At 39.4% G+C, this 25,899-nt stretch overlaps 1 protein-coding gene across 5 annotated transcripts in view; it reads right to left on the bottom strand.

Annotated features, from left to right (window-relative positions):
• il1rapl2 (interleukin 1 receptor accessory protein-like 2) overlaps positions 1-25,899 on the bottom strand; it is a 298,580-nt gene that overhangs the window by 75,656 nt on the left and 197,025 nt on the right. For all 5 annotated transcript variants that reach the window (XM_088294330.1, XM_088294331.1, XM_088294335.1 and 2 more), the window contains 4 exons: positions 22,834-23,003; positions 22,313-22,416; positions 6,911-7,097; positions 6,674-6,827 (listed from right to left, as the gene is read on the bottom strand). In XM_088294330.1, coding sequence (XP_088150456.1) covers positions 6,674-6,827; positions 6,911-7,097; positions 22,313-22,416; positions 22,834-23,003 — 615 coding nt within the window. The remainder of the gene's footprint in view (positions 1-6,673; positions 6,828-6,910; positions 7,098-22,312; positions 22,417-22,833; positions 23,004-25,899) is intronic.

Genomic DNA, 25,899 nt, shown 5'->3' with positions numbered 1-25,899 from the left:
TTAGGATTAAGCCCTAAGAAGTGGACAGGCCAAAGTGTGATTTGACCAGGAAAAACTGAAAACTTCTGCAATTTAGTGATTTTTCAGGAACATTTATATGCATGGCGTGGATGGCAATTCCAAAAATAAATAGCATTTTGAAGGACATCTACCAGACAGCTTGCAAAAGAACGTTTGCTTGATATAATGTGCACACCAAAATATGATCAAAGCAATTTAAAAACATGGCTTTGGACAATGATAAAGATTACACATAACTGTGTGCTACACGTAGTGACTGGTGGCCCTTTTTTTAATTTCAGGGGTTACATTCTTGTCACGTTTATATGTGAGATGCAGATTCCTTCACAACTCGAGCTAAATACTGAGATATATGAGAAGTGTCTCATTTTGTGGCTATTCATTTATTTTTCTTCTGACTTAAATGCAATTACTTATTGTATTGACAATTAAATAATTATTTTTTATTTTTTTTAAGTTTTTTTTTTGTCTTGACTATACATGACTCTAATTTCCTTCTCAGTTTCTACAATGTATATACACTTTATAATCTCACAATATCAATTTACCATAGACTTCAAAGCCTTAATACAGAGAAATAAAAAAAAAATAATTGAAATCTGACAAAAAGCGAGCGTACAGTAGTTTTTGTTTTGTTTTTTTCCCCCCAATAACACTGCTATTTTTTTATATACCTTGAAAAGAAAAAAGGTGATCTACTGTATAAAAAGTTGGATGAAGACTGAGTGTGAACATTCCAAATCCAAAATAAAAGTCACACGTCATATATCGTAATATTAAGCAGTAGAAAAAAAACATGTTGACTAAAGCGTTTAATTCAGCACGGGGCTCTCTTGATTGCAATATTGCTCCAGTACATCTTTGGCCTTTCGCTCTTATGGGCCACTGATGCTGTTACTATGATTTATGGCTCCAAGGTAGAGCATGTCCATAAATTAGTTGTTAGCGCCAAACTTTGGCATCTGTTATTTCATCATTTTTCCACAGGCTATTTCACTGAGTTGAAAGACACCAAACCACGATTAAAAAAACATTCCGGAAGACTTCTCTTTGAATTAAAGCTATTGATCAGTCTACAACAAAGTAGTCACTTGTGTTTCCATTTTTTTGGGTGAAGCCTGGTGGGCGAGTGGTTCACGCATCATAGCCCACACTTCCGAGGGCTGCAATACAGGATCTGGCGTTCCTGTGTGGAGTTTACATGTGTTCCCCAGGATTGTGTGGGTTTTCTCCAGGTATTTCCTTTCACATTCCAAAAGCATGCTACTTAGGTTAATTAAAGACTCTATATGTGTGATTGTGAGTGTGAATAATGGTTTATCTATTTGGTCCCAAATATATATAGTACTCACATAACGTCACAAAATCTCGCCAATCGACCCAGCAGCCATATAACGTGAGACAAACTCTTTTGGGTTCAGTCAGCAAACACAAAAGGTCAAGGAGATTGTGTGTTTCTAAAAAAGTTACTACATATTGGTAAACATATAAACCATTCACGGGTGAGACAATAGGACATATAAAGTTGGGTAAGGAAGACGAGTTGTTACACACCACAAATGTGAACATTGGAACTAAGTGCAACACATGAATTGCAAGGATGAATCAAAAACATTTCAAATCAACAAAATATTTGAAGGTGTTAAATGGTCTAGCATTTTGTTGAAAGTACATTAATTATTATTGATTGTCATGGTCCGTTTCCGTCATGTCTCGTTTGTTCAACGGGCGTGGGGGCGTTTCCTTCCAGCGCGTGCCGTGTTGGCTGGAGAGATGCGCCCACCAGCCACGCACCTGTTACTCGTGGACTCCTTGATTACCTCGCTGCTGGAGAGACGCGCCCACCTGCCACGCACCTGTTACTCGTTTAATTAACTCACTACTTAAACGCGTCTTTACTACTCGGGTCGGTGCATTGCCCTTTTTTTTTTTTTTTTTTGGATGTCACTGTCGCTCTTTGTTCCTCGTTCACGCTCTGTGCTCATGGATCCTTGTCATTGTCGCTTATCCCTGGTTCCTGTCCCGGTATCCTAGTCAAGTTTTGTTATGTCTAGTCACGTTTTGTTCGTCTTCGTTATTTTGCACTTTGATACGTTTGTTTCTCCTAGTACCTTGTTTGCCCTTTAGTGATGGGTAGATGAGGCATCCTGTATCGTTTCAACACAGTGACACAATGTATTGACACTGTGTTGACACTGTGTTGCTGAATACTGACACCTGGTGGACTTGCAGGAAATATTTGACAGGGTCATCTGACACTGATCTGTCAAACTAATTTGATCCAATTCCATTGATTAGCGACGTGATGTGTTTTTATATATCCTATTTCGTATTACTTTCCATCGCACTAATTATTCTCTTATTTATCTAATTTATATATTTAACTGAATTATTGTTGTATTGCACTGGAGAGGGGGGCTCTCTAATCTCTTTGCACACTTGAGTACAATGACAAAGGGATTTCTGATTCTGAGTAGGCATTTGCTTTCACATTAATTTTACATACACGCAATTTCATAAAAGAATCTTTGATATTCGAGACGCAGTTGATAAATTAAGAGAACATCTGTCTGAATGCCCAAGTAAAAGTGTTGTGAATGACAATGGACTCATTGTAATTAAAGATTTTTATTTAAAAAAAAATAGTTTCTCCAGCGTTTTGTTATTCAGTCTATTTCTTTTTTGAGGCAATTTCCCCCGCCTTTGAGAAGATCCTCTCACAAGGCACTGAAGAGGCCGGTGTGCACAACGCCTCTGTGGCTAATATAAATAGGTGAGGGAACGTTGCCTCCATGGACTTCCAGTATAAGAGCGGGTCTTCTGTACGTGCAACGTGTCCAGCTCACATATAGCGCAGCACCTCTGAGTGCGCATCAACAGTGACGTCTTCCATCTTGCGGATATTTAATGCAAAGTAACGCGCCAATAACTCAATGCTTGTTTTGAGCGTCCATCCTGTTGACAGATGCGCTTCCTTATGAACACAGTTTGGCGCGCGACCGCTGTGTCGACACGATTCTGGTAGTGGTCACGTGACTTTCTCAAAGCGGTACGCGCACGGACAGGGGGTTTGCCCTGGAAGCTCGGCGTGCGCATCGACGCCTCAGTGTCGCTGGACCCATCACTACCTATTATTTCATTAATTAAATTGCCTTTAAGTTACCCTTGCCTGGCTTCCCTGCATTTTGGGTCCTCCTCTTCCTCCACCTTCTGATCCTAACAGGGATACTATTACAAGATTGTTAAAATTAGTTTTACCTTAAGGTGTTAAGTAGAGAGTTGAACAGCAAGTGTGTATATATCCCTGAAATACCTTATCAATGACAACGTAGAAACCAATCCACTATAACGTGTGGTCTCAGCACTACCAGAATAAATTCAGCAAGTAGGTAATCTCACCTTGTTTTTTTCAGCACGGCAGAACATCAAATTTAAAACAATAACGCAAAGCAAATAACCCCAGCCTATACATTCTTCCAGTCTCGATGAATCTAGTCTCCACTCCAGTTTTCTGCCAAAATGTCCTGCCCATGTGAATCGTCCTATCGGAAGGCTGATTTGACAGCCGCACAATATTTTCGGTCTGCTGAGCATCTGGCTCGTGCATGTATGGTCCAACCAACATAATTTCAACAAGCGCCTCTTCCTCCAACTCTTCAAATACCTGGATGCCCTAAGATATGTTTAAGATTTCGCTTTATGAGTCAATTTCTGACTTAATACACTTTCTATGTTGAGCTGTGCCATAGTTGCCTTTGAATAACGTCACACTTCTGGGTTTGTCGCTCAGCAGAATCTCCGATTATTTTGTCAAATAGACCAAATAAAAAACAGTCATGCTTAAATATTTGTATTAGGTGTATTTCTTTACTTGTGACACAAAACATTTTATTTGGCATTATCTGAACATACTCCACACTAAGTCTTTAAATATAAATAGAAATGATATTTAGGAATGGCCACTAATTATATAAATATATATATATGACCTTTGTTGGTCGTGATTTTGCTTGGCAGTCTAGACAATAATTAGTCAATTTGAAAAGTCAGAGAAATTAGCCTCCACAGACAGCGCTAGTTTCAGCATGTCACACACCAAAGGCGCAGTGCGGGCCTCAGGCGCAGGACGCTCAGTGCAGCCTCACGTTGGGCTCATTCATTCCTTTCAAGAATAAAAATGTTAAAAATGTAATATTTGAATTCCTGCCCAGTCATCATGTAGTGGAGTTGCGACAGGGTTACGAGACCCCCATTTATTCACTGACAATCCAGTCATAATAGAATAATCTTACTTTAATTTACTTTGTTACTCTTTTAGTCCTAATGCTTTCTACCATTCTATTGAGTGTGTCAGAAGAAATGCTTGGATTGGTGGAGAGTGAAATAAACAAACAGAGAAAAAAAAATAGAGCAACAAAATACTAATATGGCCGGAAAAAGATACTCATTTGGCATGGGCAAAAATTACGGTAATTGCAACGTACTAACAGTATAAAACATTTCGTATCATGTGCTGCTCTGTACTATTCAAGTGACCCAAACCATTGGCTGAAGACCAGTTTAATGTGTACTGTGCCTCTTGCCTAAAAAGGTTGGGATAAAATGCAGCTCAATGATGTCACTGGTGAGGATCAGAAGTTTATAAAATTGATGGCTTGATGGATGGATTTTCTATTTTATTTGTCACCCACTGTCCATATACAAAAAAATGTACATATGAAGGCAATTCAATTTGCCTTTCTTTAGTGATGTTCGATGATGGACAAAGGATGACTCTGTTTGTGAAAATGCGATGACCAATACTGCAGAACCTCTAGTCAGACACAATCTGTCCCCAAAAGCTGGTTGACCTCGGATTTGTTGCCCCAATTGCATTGTGCCGTTATTATAATTTTATAGGTTCAAGCGCACAAGAGTACGAATGTGGATCTGAATTTTGGTGGCGATTGGTTGAGTTTTCAGACATTCAGCGGGCAGCCATTAGCCCCTGCAATTAACAGGGTAACACCACTGCTGCGGTCAGGAGAGCAATTAACAATTACAGTCAAGGTTAGCGTACGAAAAGATCTTACTGTTAACCTTGGGTGTATATTCATTTTGTTAACAAAAATGTTTCCTTTCAATCGTAGTTTTTGTTATTTCATCAGTTTATGTTAATTATAACAATCTTGAACCAAATACTAAATAACAATCTAAAACCCACAAAAGCACTCTACCTTTCTAATCACAAGTGAAATGAATATGGTTCCAACCCAATCAGTGGCTAGCTGACTGGCTGCTACCAAAAAAAACTAATGAAGCAATCTTCATCCACAGTTCCTGGTTGAACAGCACAAACACCTGTGACTAAAATGCATCTATGGCAACAAGTTGAAAAAAAAAAAGCAAATCAGGATAAGCGGCGTGGATAATGACAATGACATGACAATTAAATGTCCAAAATTTGTACATTTAGCAGAAAATATGATGTTCCACTATGATGTCACATGTCCGCAGAGCAAAGACAGTGTTTAGTTATAAACTTGCACCAGAGAATATAACAGTGTGCTTTCATTGCTCAAAGGCAACACATTGAAATTGCACTCACCAAAACAAAACACAAACAGACATGGACTCAATCGCAGGCACTGCAATCCATATCCCTTCACAGATAAACTTACACTAAACTGCAGATGCAAGTCAGATGTCACTGCCAACTCAGGCTTAAGTCAAAACAATGCACAATGAAGCTTGAAACTACATATGTTTTATCCGGGAATGTGATAAAGGCACAAAAACACAACTCTATAAATAGAGCCAGTGATGTACAAAAAAGTATTTTGCATCGTTAACAGAAGAAAACTTTCAAAGTGATTTAGATCATAATGATATTTTACTGAGTTTCTGCATCTGTCCAATAATGGATGCTGCAGTTATGGATTGCACACTGACTAAAAACATTTTGAAGACATTTGCATCTTGAGAGGCCATCACCCATACCAGCACCAGGGAACCAATTTCTGTGACAACAGCGGCCAAAGGCCAGCAACAGGCTTTTTCTATAGATCATGACACTAAGCGCCCTGATTTAGGTAGTAACCCGGGTCTCATACCATAAAAGGCTCAGTATCCCAGTGAATTTGGCAGAAATCAGACTTTAAAAGAGATGTTTCTGAAATCTGGGCCTGCTCCAGAGAAAGGCTATGGATGTGTATGTGATCCTCAGAACAGCTCAAAACAGCAAACCATGTAGTCTTTGGGAGATATTCAGAGAACAATATCCAAAATTCTATGCATCTGACTTTTCTGTCATTTGCAATTGTTCTTTCCTGCCTGAGCCATCACATTATCATGGTGGAGGGGTTTGTGAGTCCCAATGACCTTGGGAGCTAGGTTTTCTGGGGCTTTTGGCCATTGGCAGGGTCGGCCATGGCAAACTGGTCTGTTCCAACTACAAGGGGATCACACTCTTCAGCAACCTTGGTAAGGTCTTTTCAGTGGTGCTGGAGATTGTGGCTCCGTAGGGAAGTTGAATCTCATTTTGTGCTTGGTTTTGAGATCTTGTGCCATGTTCTCAGAGTTAATAAATTCAAATATGTAGCAGAGACGGTCATTCCATCCATCATCCTCTTGACCATACCATACATTTCTCCATGAATGGACTGTGTCCTACCTGTGACTTTGAGCTGTGTTGTCCTCCGCACCAGTCTTGATCCATACTGCAACTCACATGTGTAATTCCCCCCATCCTCCTCCTCTACCTCAGGGATCCAGATGTGAGTATTGTTGACGATAACTGAACTTCTCCATTCAACCCGCTCACACTCCTGATAGGACACACATTGGACTGGTAAATTGACAGAAAAAAAGGGTCGGTTACTCTCGTCTCAGGTGCGTTCATGTGACATACCTTGTACCAGGTCATTTGAGGTTGCTTGTATGGAGCCAAATAGTCATCTATATCACGACATGTGATCATTTTGCTGTGGGTAACTTCGGCTTTCTCCAGATAGCGGATGTTGCTGCTGAAGCATTTCCCCTCATCGCTCTCCTCCACAGTCATGGACATAGACACCTTCATGCAGTATGTAGAGTTCCTAAAAAGCAAACACAGCAAACATGTTATGCTGATTGTTAGTCGAGATTTGGAGGAGAGCTTCGTTCAGGCATGCGGCTCAGTGCCATTCGCGTCCGCCACCGCTTACAGCCGCCAGCTTTGAGGTGCGAGTGGGCGTCGATTTCGGATAAACACTTCATCGACGAAACCTGGGGGTGGTCCTTTTGAACGTTCAGCATCGCGGAGCGTCAATGTTGGATAACGAGCTTCACTACAACCAAGATTGTCGTGCCTTAGTGAAGTGTAGGACATGCCCGCACATGACCCAAGTGAGGATATGCAGGACACAAAATGGATGGATGGATGAATGGACAGACTTTCAAATTCCAAAGTTCCAGCACCAAAGTTGCAACGAGAAGGCCGACTCCACAGCCAAGTATGGCTGCACTAGACACTTTATTTGCGGATGAGCGATGTAGGCGTAGCCTCGAGTGGCCTTGCTGAAAAAAAGTAAGTCAAGCTAATGCTTTTGAATGAATTTGCAATATATAATGACCTACAACTCATTAACTTTACAAAAAGCTTCTCAAAACACGTTATTTTTGCACATCTTGTTTATTTATTAAAGAATTTGATTACATAAAAAATATATTTCTCTTAAAGAATAATTAATTTTTGGGGCTTTTCTACATGATTAGTAGTTTTTATGTCATCTGGGCTTTGCAATGAGTTATTCGTAAATTTGTAGCATGCTTTGCTGTAGTTTCAATTGAAACGTGAATATTTAAACAGTAACTGTGTTTGTTGACATGTCTTATTTTGTGCAGGCAGGGGTGACATAGTTGTTTCAAGTCGTGTAATAAATTATTGCTACTTTTGGTCTCAAATTATTGTGTCTTCTTATGACACCTGGGAGTAAGATTGATTGTTATCTTTGCTAATTACACAGCAAACTCGCGAGCCATTTGAGTTGTGGGAATGAGTTGTTGTAGCGATATGGATGAGAATAAAAACGCGTATATCGTTCAATGCCGTGCACACCAAACCGCGACCACTGTATGAAACCATTCGATACAGGCATGTATGATTGCATCACTAAAAATTGTGCAAACTCAAGATGTGATCTGTATGATGCAATGATGCAACACATTGTTAGACGTCAAAATCTCTAAGGTTAATTGTTTCCCGTGTATGTGGGTGTGCGCGCTTGCGTGTTCATATGTGTGTGTGTTTTGCCAAGTTCACCTCCAGACACAAAAGACCTCATTGATCTCTGTTATTCTCACTTCACGCACACACACACAAGGATTTTTCCAGTCAGTGACCTAAAAGGACCACTGAGCATTAAAAAGGAGAATGAAAAGCCTTTCATCCGTCTATCCCTCAGTTTGTCTCCTCTTCATCAATCGTCTCTAGCCTGCAGCATCTTGTTTTCTCCTCCAGTGATTCACTTACCTTTACCGGCATGCTCCTCTGATTTTGTCCGTCTGTTTTTAAAAACATTGTCATCTGTGAACCTTTATATGTGTTGACCTCTGTGCAGATTTCCTGGCAAAACGTTCACTTTATTTTTTTAATTGATGCCGCTGTCCATTTCAAATTATCACACATATTTACTTTAGACTCTATGACTCAGTCTTCAGACTTGTCAAACTCTGTTTTTATCACATTTTCTTGTAAATGGATTGAGATCAGTTAACTTCAAACCGTAAGGAAAAATGTGAATTAAAAGGGGAAAAAAAATCAGATCCTCCCCGCAACAGGCACTGAATAATAACATTAAAATCTAAGCATGGAAATATTTATGGTAGAACATTATTCACACTTAAGACACACACACCCACACACATATATATATATACACGTTTAAATTTGAATGGATATCTTGCATCCATCCATCCATTTTCCAAACCGCTTATCCTCACGTCAGAAGCATGTTGTGCATTCTATACATCCTTTCTGAATGTAAATTGTGTTTCTGCCGCTATCAGCATGTGGGTGTGTACTGGAATTTCAGCTACTGTATATAAGCTTTGTGTGGATTGAAGCAAATCCATTGAACAGAAAGCTTGAATCGCTTCCATACCACATGCGTACTTTGCCTTAATTTCTAAATGCTGATATTAAAAATAAACCTGAAAATAACATTTTGATTTAGTAAAAGACAATCAGCGGTAATGATTATGCGGTTTCAAATACAACAAGAAAAACATACAGTAAATGAAGAAGAGCTGATTTTATTGGGGATGGCAGCGCCGTCCGCATTGTGTGACGAGAGGGCTTCGTACTTGCTATCGTTACACATTTCGCAAGCTTGTGGGTAAAATTTGTAGCTGTTGATATTTAGTGAACTGCAAAATTGGACCAAAAGCTATGCCGCATCACAACACGGGACCTGGCAATAAGAACATTTTTGGCTTTGTATTCAAAAGTTCTTAGCTAGCCGCAGCTTTTCCTGCTACATCATGACCAACGTGGATTACCACTACTGCGCATGTGCGTTATAATGGAAGGCAGACAAAAGTGGCATCAGCGGGAGGCTAATGACGCAGTTTTGAGTGGAAATTAAATCTTAGAAATATTGTGGGTGTTCATTTCCACCTCTGATTGGATGGCTTCTATGCTAATCTGGTACTTTCCACATCCATGCATGAGCAACTCCAATGTTTTTTTAATATATCAATCGAGTGCATAATGAAGGTAAAAAGAAATTAAAAAGATGTTTGAATAAGATATGAATACCTTAAATAACACATACTTCCCTTTTCACAATTTCAGGCAGTGGATACAATATGTACTTTTTCCCCTTGATGTCACGGAAGAGCAAGGGTCAAACTACTTTTTTTTGTATTAGCTACAGCACTTACCGCATTTTCCTAAATTGCTAAAAAATATTCACATTGATACTTTCAGCTACTCTACATCTCTTTAACTACCTAATAAGATTGTATTAGATTTTGAAGAGACGGGCTGAGAGCCCTTAAAATGACTCAAACTTGATTTTATACGGTCTTTCCCAGTACATTTGAGTACTCTGGCTTTGTTAATATCTCCTCAATGCATCATAATTATTTAGCACCCATTGTATATTTTTAGAAGTCTACTTCCAAAATGTTTTGTCTTTATTGAAGACCTTTACATATACGGATACAATAAGCATTGTCAGATGCCTCAGTGGACTAATTTCCATTTATGCGGATATGGGTGGCTCCATCTCTGGGAAAGCACATCATGTCATTGCATCATGAATAAATGGATCAGGGTGCTGGTGGTACAAAATAGGGGACATGGACTCTGCTTTTTTCATATGAAGTCAGACACACTAGCATTTTGCTGGAAGAGTGGCTCACTCATCTTTTCATCTGTTTTTACTCAACTCTCACCTGTCATTCCATCTCACAACGTTCATTAAAATGTTATTGGCTGAGTAGCGTCATTTCCTTTAGTTTAATTGCCACACACTGCTTTCGTAAAGAGCTAAAACAATACACAAATCACCATATCAACGCTATGTGTAAACCCTTCAGACAAACTAGAATATGCCCCGTTAAATTTAAAGTCTTATGCAATTTTTTTTTTCAATTCACTTTGAGCCTTTGTCTCAATGCAGTAAAAATAATTGCAACAGACTTGGATTTTAATGATTTATTTACATTTTTAAATGATTAAAGAAAAAAATTAAGTCAGGTCAGTTCTGACGTAACCAATACATATTTTTGCTTCTATTAGACATGTCCTACCTGTAAATATCTTTTTTTTTACTAGCTACAACATGGAAGTAAGTTTGACCATTAAAAAAAGTAACTTAAATGTAACTTGAACTTGAGTAACTAGTTACTCTACAAATACATTATTAGTAACATTAATAGGAACATAGTAAGTGGCTGCTCAAAATATCAGCACACTTTAGAAAAAAAAATGCACACTGTATGCATGTTGATTGAATACTGACATAATTGGATATGACTGCTTATAGCTTAATTTCACATCATTATCTAAAATATATATATTAATATCCCATGCTCGAATTGCAGCTTCTCAAAATAAAACAGTTTATTGTTTATTATAAAAAAACATTTAATTGAAAATATTTAAGGAGAACATGTCAGGCCATTTAGGGAAATTAATTGCACTGGTATAGAGAGTTTTAGTTTTTTACAAGTCCAGCTGAATCCAATGATCTTGACTCGTACTCAATAAAACTTTCATGAGGAAATTAAATTGTCATCTAAACTTCGCTTCCGGCACAGACACAGGTGGCTTCCCTTACAGTAACTCAAGTAAATCTGCCCAAGTCAAATTATCCTTTTTTTTAATTTGGGACTCCTAGATTTTGATATTTTATCCTTCACACTGCACTTCACGTGTATTTAGTATTTTTTTAAGACAAAGAAATGAGTGCTCAAGAGATTATCTGATTGGACTCCAGACACTGACCAAAGGCGAAAACATTTCCCACATACCAAAAGAGCTAAAGCGCCCGTTTTGAAGCTGCAGGGCAGATCCAACGCTAAAGTCTAAGTGATTGGGAAATCTCAGCAATGGGTCCCATCAGTAGTCACATGGAGGACCAACAAGCTGACTGTGCTGGTGGAGCATGTTAAAGCCAACTGTGAGTGTTGTCTACAGTGTACTACAGAGTGCTTTACAGAGCTGTGGTTCAACATTGCAGGTGCTAACTGGGCTTCACCACATGCTCAAGGTGAACAAATAGACCAGAATGAAGCAAACCTGTGCCGTTTTTTTTTTTTTTTATTAACAACAGATGGTGCAACCCAGGGCACAAACATACATTATAACAATTGGCTTGTATGCCAATGTGAAGGATACCTGCTGTGCCTAACTGCTGACATTATTAGGTATGTCTGGTCACATCTTGGCTCGAGCCATACGACAAGTCACAGCTACAGAAACAACTCAACACTACGCGCTTCTTGTGGGAATGGTTTCCCGAGGCAGAGGAGGCCCTGAGAGTATGTTTCCACACAACTTACTGCTACAGAATGCATGCATGGATATTGAACTGGACCACAGACGACCTGATCTTTTAAAACACTTGTTTTTGCCACTATAGTTGTACAATTCTTTGCCAGTAACAATAAACAACATCGAGCAGCTACACACACACAAATGCACGCACTCACACAAGAGACTCTTCAAGGATGGTGACCAGGCTATAGTACATGCAAGGGGGAACTGAACGGCATCAGGGTGGAACAGAAACTTTAGGAGAATGTCAAGAGACAGACAATATATCTGAGAAATCTCACACCAGTAACTTTTTATCGAGAGGGGAGAGCTGGCTAGGTTCTTCCCCCTCTGTTGCCAAAAAAGTAAAACTCCACTTTACGCCTCTCGAGTCTCAACATACACTGCAGGTTTGGCCTTCTGGACTCCTGGTCCCTTTGACACCTTCTCTTCCACTTCCGATTCAGTGTTGCACCATGTTGAAGTGTGACCATACCGCAAACCATCACCATCATTATCACCATCGTCATCATCTCACCCACACATTGAAATAAATGTCTACCCTCTCTAAGTCCTAGTGCTCTGAGAGTACCAATTCTCCCGTTCCTTCAAACAATATTAATATAATTACTAATAATTTCAGAGGAGGCGCCACCCATACAACCAGGTGACACTAAAAAAAAATCCCTTAATTTCATCATGTACAGTGGTTACACATGATTAAAATGTCCTGTAATTTCACCCTCTTCGCCTTGCACATAATACACTATTATTGTGAATGTCAGTTTGACAAATTAGGTAAATTCAAAGGAATTATTTTTCACTGTAGCCCGGACGCTGTTTACCAAACTACTCGGGGCCTGTGCTGCTAAATGGATGTGCCCCTTCGTCCTATCTTCAACTTGAGTCAAGAACTAGGTTGAGTCCCAACTTGGTGGAAGAGTATTTTTTTTGCCCCTGATCCTAAAACGCCCTCACTCAGAAGAACTACGAGACTTCCAGTTGCCCCAACTTCCCACATTATGAAGACACTAAAGCGGCTACTGCTACACCACCTCAGACCATTTGCTCTTGAATAATAATTTTATAGAATAACAGAATAGAAATATATTTAATTTCTCAAGCACATTCCAAACAATTTCACCCGTCCTGTTGATGACCAAATTGACTGGATTAGTCTTAGATTCATTGTGGCATAGTCACATGGATTAGATGAGCTCGCATTGTGTTAGGATGAGGAACGACACTTTGGAGACAGCTGTGGAAAACCACAGGGGACTGTAATTTTTTGGTCTTATTCTACGTGTACATTTTAGACTAAGGTGGGTCTTAACAACTTGTCACTATGACATGAAAAGCTAGGGAATTGGTGGACATGCTGATGAGGAGAAAGGTAGATAAGGTGTGTTAAGGAAAGCAGGAGGAAACGCGATGAGAGACTTGAAGTAGGAGTGTCCTAATACTTTCCTAATATTTTCAACTTACGATCCAATACCGAAATTGTGGCCTAGAGTAATTCCGATAGTCAATATAGTTCGATACGATATGACCAGGAATGATAGATGCTGCAATTTATTTTTTTTAGCATCAATTCTTAGAAGAAACTTGATCAAGTTATACTGTCAAACGAAATCACAACAGTCAGCAACAGTAGGTACGAGAATATATGACCCATTTATTCCAAACATGGTGAGCATTTGACTATAAAATAGATACATACATACGGATACTAGTTACCTGTTAAAAAATGCAGTTAGTAATGTAATAAAAGTGCCATAATATTAAAGTAACTTGAAAAAAAATATATTACTTTTGGATTGTTCCAAGACCAGATATGTCAAAAGAAATTAATAAAACAAAAATCAATAGATCTGTATTTTTAGATATTTCTCAGTTTTTATGGCTGTACAATAGGCATGGTTTAGGAATTCTGGAGGTAGCTTGAGAACCCACGAATGAAATCCAAAGCACGAGAAATGTGAAGGAGTCATACGAACCACTTGTGTGTGTGTGTGCGTAAGTAAGTAACCTTAACATATTTGGCTGGACAAATTTTGTTTAAATTATGTGTTGTCTTTCTGTTGTTCTGAAATGGGTGAGTGGACAAACACTAATAATGAAAGTGACTTAACAGAAACAAGAATAAAATCATTTGGCTGCCAGGATGGCCGAGTGGTCTAAGGCGCCGCGTTCAGGACCCAGTCTCCCCAGGAGGCCTGGGTTCGAATCTCGAATTTCCCCATTGTGGGACTAATAAAGGCATTATTATAAGCATTTAACTGCAATACCGAATGGTGGAAACGGAACATGACTCAGCACAAAGTTGAGCTCAGGTATATTCCACATCGGGTTTATCATTGCACTCAAAATAGTTTTATACACATTTTTGTTTAGGAAAAAATATCCAGAAAAAAATCCAATTGCCTAAAATGTAAAATGATTTAATCCCCAAATCATTTTGTAATCCACCGTATCAACCTTGTCAATAAATCAAGTGTCCTCCATGCAATTACCTTCCGCTGATCAGGCCAGGCTGTTGCAGGGCACATTGAGTTATGGTGCTAATAGAGGGGGATGTATCCTGGCCAGCAGGCAGCATGTTTATACCTGGATGGAGCTGCAGATTAATTTGACTATCAATCTAACTAACAGGCAGCAAGGGGGAGGATGACACCTGTGCACATTGAGGCATCCACATCCAAAAGCACATACGCTTAAACTACATTATATAGCAAGATTTTATGAATTGCATTTTCCATTACATGAGTCAGTGATTGTCCTCTACTGTTTTTAGTTTACCAAGGTAATCAATAAATATACAATTTATTGAGTGTCGATGAAAGTGACAGTTGTTGCTTTACTCTTAGCAGGAGCCACTGTAGTCAGTGTTTAGAATTTGCTGTTACACCTCCGCACCTCCCCACCTTTGAAGTGGCCTGAATGAATCTGAAATTTATGGCAGTCATAAAATGGTGCTCTTGCCTTTACCCATTTTAGATTACAGTATAACAATATAGCACTGAATATACCACAGCATTAGGTAACAAGAAAGAGATGACCAAGCATTAGCTACTTTTAGTGAGGTCATTCATATCTATCAATTTATCTATCTTTCTATCTGTCTGTCTGATTATCTATCCTGTATATGAATTGATCGGATTAAAATGATGATGCTGCCGTTATTCAGTTCAGTTCATTAAAACCAGCAGCGACTGTCCTTCACATTTGGCAAATGCATTTCAACAAGCTCTCATTAAATCTAAGGACTGCAAAAGACCTAGTACAGTAAGAAAACAGTGGGATATGGAAATATAATTTTTTTTAAACGCAGTAGTAGTGCAGCACCATTGCTATGAATTAAGTCCATATGATTAGATTCTGCACCTCATCATTTACAGCCAAGGCCAACAATCACTAGCAGTGCAATAAGTGCCATGTCCTTCATGTAATGAGGTGGAAAGGATGGCTTTGAAAGTTGGGGCATGTGACACATCGAATTTTCCTGCAAGAATTCCGACACCTTTCTGCCATAGAACTTAATCATTGATACAGGTACTGTGGGGACAAAGCTTAAATATCGGAACTAATAATCGTGGCCACAGATAAAGTCATGGAAAATAACCTCACGCTTGAAAAGTAAGGATGCTGACGGCAAATTCTCGGGGGTTTGAACTGAGGCTTGATTTTTTTTAGTTATTTTGCGTAGTCATGTTCAAGCCACACTCATCCACAAAATATTTTCACTCCAATGTACTTAATGATTGAGACCGTTTTTCTCACCGACATGTAGGCCTTCTATGAAGATTCTGAAAACCAAATCAGTAACCTCATTCTATACACCGCAGGCTCTGTAACAGCAGACCTCACTGCAGGTTGTCTTCATCTTTGCACTCTTTTGTCTTTAAGGCTTCCTCCGTATCACTCTAGCTCAGGTTGTACAATATTTCAGAACACCCTAAAAAAGCATTTAAGTTGAATGCAATGAAACCGTTTTTTTTTTTTCTCAAAAGCATGGCTCAGGCTTTCAAGCTGGCATGAACTGGCACGTGGCCCAAACTGGCATGAGAGTGTTTCTGACTCGGTAGCTGCCAAGTCATAGAGGACTGCCAAAGACTCTTCAAATGACCGCTCTCTCCTTCTCGCCTCTATTGCCTCATCCGCTGTCATTGTGTGCTTGTGCCTGCTTGCTCGCGTTATCGTTAAAAATCTAATGAAGAGAAAGGTTAAACATTTATCTGGCATCACAAAACACTCTAGTGACTATGTGTGAGTTTCTTTTGTGCGAGCTTTCACGCAAGTGTAATTATCCCGTACAGGAAGACAGGTGGTTCTGCTTACTAGAAAGACCGCAGGGGAGCAACTGAGATAGAAGAAGGGTACAGAGGAGCACACGTCCCCAAGAAACAGATGGCAAACATAAATCAGCTGTTCATTTGAATTCATTGACAAAAGCTGAACGGCAAAACAGCTTCGTGCAATTATGAGTGAGAATGACACTTCAAAAGAGAAACATCAACTTCAGACATTTGAACAATTTGACGCTTGCAATATTATGGAGAGACTTTTTGGGGGAAAGCCCTTTTCATTTCCCAGTGCACAAAGCTTCATTAAGGCATCGTTGGTTGAGTCTGGAACTCTGATCTCAATTCCAACGAACACCTTTGGCATCTATCATACAGATTAGGAGCCAGGCCCATCATCACTCATATGTGACCTGCCAAATATTCCTCAAGATGTGGACATGCATTCCTAGATGCGACAATGCGGGACTAACTCCAAATTGTTTGCATGTTTAGATCCACCGCCGACTACCCATAAAACATACTTTCATTCAGTCCATGAAATATATGGGTTAATTGTTCAAATGTTGGCAACTAAAACTGCCGGGTGGCAATTTGTAACTGGATGGACAGATGGCACTACTTCTACTTCATAAATGTAAGGATAATAATCATCCAAAAAAGTGGAAGGAATTCACATAAATTGTTAAAATGTGGGTTGGAGTGAAATTTTGCTTCCACTGTAAAACAGATATTATATTCTGAGTGCAGCCAATTGTACTGAGACATGATGACATTTCACTGTTTCCTCCTTCAGCTTGTGAGATACCCGAACATTTCAATACAATAGAAATGTATTTTTAAAGCCGAGCACACATTTCCAGTTCTTTTGTTTTCATTGACATGAAGCAGCAGGGGTCCAGTTTTTGTGCTCCTCGTGTGTAAGCAACAGACTGAGCACAGCCTCTTCAAGACATATCATGTCTCTTGGGTTGTGTAAAAATGCAGCGGGATAACATAAAGGACATTCCACCATTAAATTAGTTGCAGACATACTTGCATGCTGCTTTGAATTGATGTCAGTCAAAGGTAAATCTGAGAAGTGAAGAAGCTTTGCAGCAATTAGTTTAACATGAATATTTTTCTAATGCGGGAGAAAGTTGAAGTACCTGAAGAAAACTTGCACAAGCACATGGAAAACTTGCCAACTTCAAACAGCTTCACCTTTGGTGACGTGAATATCTATATTAGAAGGTAGGCATGCTGATTATTAGTACTCCAGCCTGTATCATTAATAACAATATTTCACAATCAGTGTTATATTCATGACTAAAGGCCTTTAACTTTGATCTTGGCAAAGGTAATACCAAATCCTTGAAGGTATGTGGCATACTTACAGAATAAGTTAAATGTCAACACACTTTGTTAATGTGGAATATGTGGCTTCAATTTCTTTTTCTTTGTTTTTAATCTTCACTCATGTTGAGTTTGACCTGGATGTGACGCTTTGCAAGTTGTAATATTTTGGTTTTCTGCCACAATTGCCAAAAATCAAATGTTTTTAACAGCAATAAAGCAACAGGTGAAAATGATTATCCAGATCAGTAAAAAATCAGATCAGCCACCAAGCATTCAGAAAACCAGGCATACACACACTTTGTCTCCTAATAAGCCATCTGACCATTTCGCTTGTTGCTCGCCCCCCCCCCCCAAAAAAACCAGCTAGACTGACTCAGTAATGGGAGAAGGTTTTAATTTTTCACATAGGCACTCCAAAAATGTCCCCTGGAGCCCTTTTGAGGTGACTGTAAGCTCTGTTTACTTTGCTATTATTTTCCCATGTTAATTACGGAAGCCCAATTTCTATTGTGTTACCTCATCTAAGGCCGACAGTATGTCCCCTGACTGAGGAGCTCAGACATTTGAAGGAAATTAATATTTCATCTTTTCCCTCTCTCTCTTCCCTGATTCTCTATGAAATCAAACCTTCTCTATATAGCTTTCTTTCTTGAATTATTTTTTTCCAAAATTACCCTTTCACATTACGCTTGCGTCTCTTTATCTCCCACATTTCGCTCTTCGCTTCCACTACCAAGAATTCAATTTCACCTTCTGTCTTGTATAAACCTCTTTCGCTGCACTTCAGGTCTCAGAAAATGTTATTTTCCAGTCCCCTGAGAGGGATTGCAACTAACTGCTCGTTCAACTTTACACCTTTGGCTTCGTAATAGTGTCTTCAGATTGTTCCTTTTGTCTGGATATCTGGCCTCACACACACACGGGCTTACACTCACAGACCAACACACTGCAATCGAGGGATTACCTTCCTCCTCGGGCACACCTTTGCAAAGTGACTGCGGGTAATGCATGCTATGAATTTTTTGGGGGCTGTCTTCGAATCCATGAAACTTGCTTGAAATGAAGGAAGATGAAAAAGGCTGAATTTGCTACCAGGTAATCAATTGGCCAGGACCATATAGGGTTATATTCTACCTTTCGTACGTAGGTTCTTTTTAAATGACCTGGGGATAGACACATTTCCTCTACACCGATTATCTTATCCAGACTTCTGACACAACCGCCGCTCATAAATGCACACAGATATAACAAAGAGGCATGAAACTATGTTATATTAGCCGGGTTTACATGCAGACTTTTTGTCATTCGAGTTGAAATCATTCCAATTGAAGATCTCCGGTCAACTGTTCACATGTGGCGGGATCTATTCCGATCATGTGCCACTAGATTTAATCGAAACGGCCGTTTTACTGACATATGACATGCCCAGATTGATGTAAACATCATATGATGTATTATTCTATTTAGCACAGTCGTGGCAATTGTTTTACACATTTATTAAAGCATTTGCTTGATAGAAACAAGTTACAAGTAGTTAAAAAGATGGTCTCCTGTGGTTGAAGCTGCCATATTTTCACGTGCGTAGACTACAATGTCACTGTGAATTTACGTCACACAGGACCCAGCCTGGCTCTCTCGAGCTAAACTGATTAAAACGTAAAACGGCAGATTTTCTTTCAGTTTGGGCATTCAATTTCATTTAAATAGGAATACAAGGCTCCATGTATATCCATTGATATCAATAACCACTAGACCACGCCCAACCCTCTCTTCCCTTGCAAGCCCAATGGCCCTGCACGCCCCTTTGAGCGCCGCTTTCAAATATTAGTGAGGGGTGGAAGAAGAGACTGGAAGGGTGGTTAGTAACCCCCAAAAATTGAAGTTTGTTCAACCATTAGCATTGTATCGTGAAAGACAGCAAGCCATTTCCAACACTTTAGATTGGTCAAAAATATGTAACAAAAAAAACCCATCACACGTGTGAACTGACCAATAGTATAGAAATACTTAAAAATATGATATTAATAAAAATGTGATGAAGATGTTTTGGCCCGACGACAGTAATATGCTGTAGTCAATGTTCCAGCAAATTTATGATCGGGTAAATGTTTATTGCGGGTCTCCGTTGCCGAAAAATGGCGGCGAGACAAGTCAATATCGTATATGGTGAGCCGCCACTCACGTAATCTAATTACCGTTCATTAAATCTATTATTATGTCAAAGATGTACGTTGATGTGATAGAACATTTTTTTTGCACATTATTGAAATTAATAGTAGGGTTTTAAAATGAATGCACATTTTTCTGCTTTCAGGTTCATTGCAGAGAACTTGCTGCTGCTGAAGCACCGACATAGACGACACTGTAGACTTGGAATATGCATCGTGGGTTGCATCTGACACTCAACCCAATTACTGGTGAAATAAAATATTTTTCCATTGCGTAAGAACCTCCCAAGTAATGCCTTCGGGCTTGGCTAATACCGTGACATTTAACAATGCTACACAAGTTAACCTGGCTGAAATATTAATTCACTCTTTGCTCTGAATGTTCGCAAAAAAAAAAAAACAATCAAGCTTTAAAAAGAGCCATTTTTTGCTAATTTTCTAAGAACTGGGCGTTCTGATTTTAAATCTCATTGGAGTAAATTGAATTGTAAATTTCTTTTCTTTCTGCTTCCCCTCAATGCGTAGATAAAGGTTGGGCATTGTGACAGCGACTTCTATAAGCAGTACAACACAGAATTTACATGATGTTGACTGTTCCATTAACATTTCACTTGGCAAATGAACTCTTTATGGTTTTGGAAAAGAACATTAATTACTGACGAATTTGCCGACATGTTTTCAGATATTTCCAGGGTGCTGCGTCTCCTGTCGTCTTCATCCACTCTCTAGATGCAGGAGGCGTGATACTCCAGGCAACACTGGGAAGGCAGTGCAAAGCCTGCAATCTGCGTTTTTCAGTGATCACAGTCTTAATCAAAAATACTCAGTCTGCCAGAGACAAGACCAACTAAAAATGCCGTCTAATTTTTAGACCCTTAAAAAGTGGTCTCCGTCTAACTAACCCTCACTACATTATACTGAGAAACCTTGGGCCATGCCCAAACCTATATAGAAAATAAAGATGCCAAAATATAGGAATGTAGCAACTGACATCTTTAGGTACCCACCCCTCCTGTCACAACACAGCAAGTCTTATTTACAATATTGTTTGTGTATTTGGCGTATATTGGAACTGCATCCAAACTTAGAGCGCAACCTGCCACTGCACCTTCCCGACATGCTTGACTTTCTCTCACCTCGTGGGAGGAAAATGCTTCCGCGCTAGGCCAGATTTGAGAGGGAATGCCCACATTTTAGGGTTGCTCTAGGCAGCAAGAAGCTATGCATAAAACAGACTAAGTCTCCGGGAGACTCTGCATGGCCAGAAAAACGAATTTTCACATACTGTACACATGCAACAAAAATTTCAAAGGTAATTGATCAGTTGAAGAACATAATACCAGTGGCCTTTGTATAGTAGCACATTATAGACTATATCGTCTTCTAGCAATGCATGAACATTCTGGTAACGCACGTTGTTGCGTGTGTGCATGTGCACGTGTGTGTGCGAGAGCGAGAAAGAGAGAATGAGTAAGACAGAGTGTTAATAACAGACCCTCAGACAATGACAGTCACCAAGCCCTAATTAGGTTGTCATGCTGAGAGAGCAGGGAACGAGAGCGAGGGAGATGGGGGTGTAGTTGGAGGCGTGGGGGGGCTTATTAAGGAGGATAGGTGTCAGGCTCTGGCAGGAATGGGAGGCGGGTGGAGAGTGTGGAGGGGTACAATGGTGGCGTGAAAAGGATTTTGGTGCAGACAGGGAGAGCCATAGAGAGACAGACCAGATCGGAAGATGCACTGAAAGCAAAAAAAAGGGGGGGGGGGTCTTCAGATGATGGGAAGTTGGAAGAAGATGGTGAGATGAAGGAAGGCAGCTTCTGTGTGGAAGAAAAAAACTGAGTTGGAGGTGGAAAGGTGGAAGCCAAAGTGAATAGAAGTAGAGAATGGGAATGGTGATTTTGATTTACACGGCATAATACAAAGCAAAGGAAGGCTACTACTGTATTCCAATTCACACAATGTTCATATTACGAAAAGTCCAAATGGAGATGGTGAACCGTCAACTCTTTAATAATTGAGGCCATTGGCCAATTTGGTGTCGCACACGTCAATTTTGGAATTCAGTAAGATGATACATTCCAAAATATTTTTCTGAATATTTGTCAACGTTAATACTTTAAAAGATTGTTCGTCAAACACTGCTGTAGGGGAAACTAATTGAATCAGTTGCTTAAAGAGAAAATCTGCAATCTCGTATTACTCCATGAAGGTTATTCTTATGATGAGCAGTATTTAGTTGTTTTAAACTTAAATTTGGTGATTAGAATAAATAAAAAAAACTCTGAATGTCATTTAAGCACTTGCAGACACACAATCAGGAGCCATGTTTATCAAAGAGAGATTGTCTACTGTAGCTGAAAACAGAGCCACTCATTTACCAACAGTATCACCAAGCGATGCCATCAATGCCAATTTTTCCGTGTAATGTTTCACACAAAAAAGAAGTGAAAAGTTTCTCGCCGGCCACATACACACGTTACCTTAGTACACAGGTGTAGAAACCATTATCTTCCATTTCAGCAGACCTGAACCAGATGGAGTCGTCTTCTTTACTCAGCCTATGGTCTGAGAAGATGATGGGCTCCTGGAAGGTGCAGAGTGAAAGTATTGGAGGAAGACTTGCTCGACTAGTGTTGTACAGCAAATACGATAAACAATCTGACGTAATTTGTTTAACAATACAATCATTTATTGATGAGTATATGTGTTTAACAATCCTATATATTAATATTGAGACAGACACAAACAGCAGATGAAACTAAAAACATAATCATTAAAATCATAGTCGGATATGTAATATTGAGTGAGCTAATTTATGGGAAAATACTCAAAAAGTTAAAAAAAAAAACATTTGTAGTATCTCCAACTCCGGAATGAACTTTTGAGCCAATCAAAAAGTTGCATTTACTGTTTTATCCCCTGTGGACCCCGACACTTCCACAACTTGTAATATCCCATTAATCCAAGGGGAAAAAAGCTCACCATCAAAAATCAAGTTTACCTCAGCGTCCCCTTTGTTCTTGTACCAGATGAGGCGCAGTTTTGCATTTGTGGCCATGGTGTAGTTGGTCCGGATATAGCTGTAGAACAAGGCACATTTCACCCTTGCTGGCTCACCGGCCAGAACATGGTATTCCTTGAGATCCACTGACCAGTCGATGCACCCATCAACTGAGGAAGGAGAGAAAGAAAATACCATATTGATGGGCCAGTGAGAGACATGAGAGGGGCAACGGAAGAAAAACTTTTTTGGTTCTCGAAACTTTATTAAAGCCAAAGAAAGCAAAATGGGAAGCGGCAATGTTGGGGTGAAACTTGGTCAGCCGCAATAAAGCAGAAACAAGTCCAAGTAGCAGGTAATATGTAGAGGTCAGCATCAGATTGTTTTTTTCATATTTTCTTTCTTTACATACTCAGGCTGCTCTGACTTGCCGGTACACATTTTTCATAGTCTCAAGCTAAGATGGATGTTTTCTGTTTTAAGCACGGGCCACAGGTACTTGAAGTAAAGCTGTCCTGTCCCGAAGAGATAATGCCTCTGAACAGTCATCCACCCCAAAATACCTCTTCAGCTTCATATCCTCATTGTTACCAACCTCTTTGTTTACTGGCCGCAGCAGAAATGCGTACACAAGGGGCACAATTCAAAGCAGCTGTCTGTATTTCCTTACAAATGCCTGATGATTGATGTGTAACCAAATGTCGGCCCATTGGATCATGTTATATAAGTCGGTTTAGGTAAAACAGGATGGCCGAGTGGTCTAAGGCGCCGCGTTCAGGACCCAGTCTCCCCAGGAGGCCTGGGTTCGAATCTCGAATTTCCCCATTGTGGGACTAATAAAGGGAATATTAAATGGTCCGTTGAGATGAAAAAACACCACTCAGATGGATGACATTGACAGAGACAAAAAACAAGCAAATTTTAAAAATAAGTAATTTCTGGGCTTGAATCCCCCATGGATATCGACCTCCTGACAAAGACAGAGACAGAATGATTCATTTGATTGACGCCATAGTGGGTAACATTTACATACTTCCTTTTGACACTCATGGAAAAGTAGAATGAGCTACTCTGCAAATTGCTCACTATATTCAATATTACAAGTAGAAGTCATTATTAATACTCAATACAGTACATTTAATGTTAGTGTTTTACCAATAGTGCTGTCCTTGTAAATGGTGAAGATTTACCAACACATGAAATGTTTCACATTGCAATAGCGATGCTGCTCAATGTCAATGCAATTCTGTATGTATATTCTGTTAGTACTCCATTTGCTTAAATGTATGTGCAGTTAAGTCACCGCCAATGATTTAAGGACTTCATTTGTTTGAGACTGTGGAAGAAATTTAAGGCCCCATACTTAATTGTCTACATTTATAGATTTGGCAATAAGCATTAAGTCAAGGGAGATTTAACATAGTCGTGCACACACACTCATACGTGCACAGTTTAATAGCAGTCATTTAATCTTTGAATCCCTTCTCGCCAAATACTGCTGCAAATGTGACTCAGTCAAATTCTACTGTATTTACACAAAACTTGATTGACCGTTGAGCGCCAGTGTTTTTTTTTTTTTTAATATTAAGAATTTCCTTAATTTCCCGTGTGCAATTTATAATGTATATACTATTTATGCAATATATTAATTGCTACATTGTTATTACTCTTTGTATGTCTGATTTTTCAGTTCGCACTGACACACACACACACACACACAGGTAAAAATAAAAAACCCTCGCAAAAGTATTTCTTATGAAATGTTGGATGTGTATGTATGATCTTGCAAGACATGCAAATGATGTCTGCTTGTATGTGCGTGTATAAAACGGGAGAATTAATAGAGACCAGCCAGAGTTGACCATTATGAATTAATGAGCTGACAAGAATTGAAGTCTGACACCCTGAGACTTTTGGACTAATGCTGTTTGTTCGTTTGACGTGGGTCAGATACACATGTGCACTTTGAGACAGAGTAGCGAGTAGGCCACATGTGTCTGCAGGCCATTACAAAAGTAGAATCAAATATTATTTCATTCACCAGCGCTTCTCCACGTGCTTATGCATGAGTGGGTGTATTGCTTTTTCCAGTCATGGTTACGTGTAAGAATGCATGGATGACCACAGCTGTGTGAGAATGTGTGGGTAGAGTGTTTTAGCATGACCTGGTAAATAAACCCCTGCAACTCAATCTGCATATGGATGTTCCTACGTGACACATCTAAAATAACCCTTTCCTAAAAATATCTGGATTTGCCAATTATGTCCTATGCCAAAGAAAATCACCTTGACAAAAAAAAAAGACTCCTGAATGATTATGTGCAAAATACTGAGATAACTTGTCAAATAGCGGGCGCTGAATTGCATATTCACTCTGGCAGATTGCAAGGGCTGTTGGTCTTGTTGCACATTATTTGCTAAGATTCAGATCTTATACTACAATTCCATAGTGGGTGCTAAGCTGCGTGTTCATTCCGTCTATATATCAACTGCTCCTTTGGCAACAGGTGCAAAAAAGGCAGAGAATAATTTATTTTAAAAATGGGCTTTGTACTTTAGCTAGCGGTGACTCCCCCCCCCCCCAAACCCCCACTATCAAGCTTCTGGGAGTTTGAAGTGATACAATTGGATGTGTCAGTGGAATATTAAAAAAACATTACTGAGTTATGAAAACCAAATGTATTACTCCAATAATTTTGGGGAAGCCAACAACTGCAACTGCTTTTTTTTTTTTTTTGTTAATTTTAACTCATCCAGAGTATTGTAAGACAATTAGATAGGTGCCTATCCAGTGTAATAAGAGTAGAAGCTTGAAGGTAGAAAACTCTGCTGGGATAAGCCAGCACTAATTGTCATCATGCGCTATATTGACCCAGATGCAAGAATATGCAAAAGTAGTGATATGGGATGGAGGCATGACTCCTTTTTGTGAAATTCCAAATTTGCATTACTAGATGACAGTGTGTGATTCACTTGCTTTTCTTTATTTAAAAAAATGAACAAACACGCGGAAAAGTTCTCCGTGTTGCCACTCTTTTTGTCTTTGTAAAGCAGGCACCGTTTTAC

Source organism: Idiotropiscis lumnitzeri, chromosome 4, assembly GCF_059441095.1.
Source record: "Idiotropiscis lumnitzeri isolate Australia: NSW breed Sydney's pygmy pipehorse chromosome 4, RoL_Ilum_1.0, whole genome shotgun sequence".
In the NCBI taxonomy this organism is placed as follows: domain Eukaryota; kingdom Metazoa; phylum Chordata; class Actinopteri; order Syngnathiformes; family Syngnathidae; genus Idiotropiscis; species Idiotropiscis lumnitzeri.
Note: the sequence above shows the minus strand (reverse complement) of the source record. Positions and strands in the feature narration are given on the sequence as shown.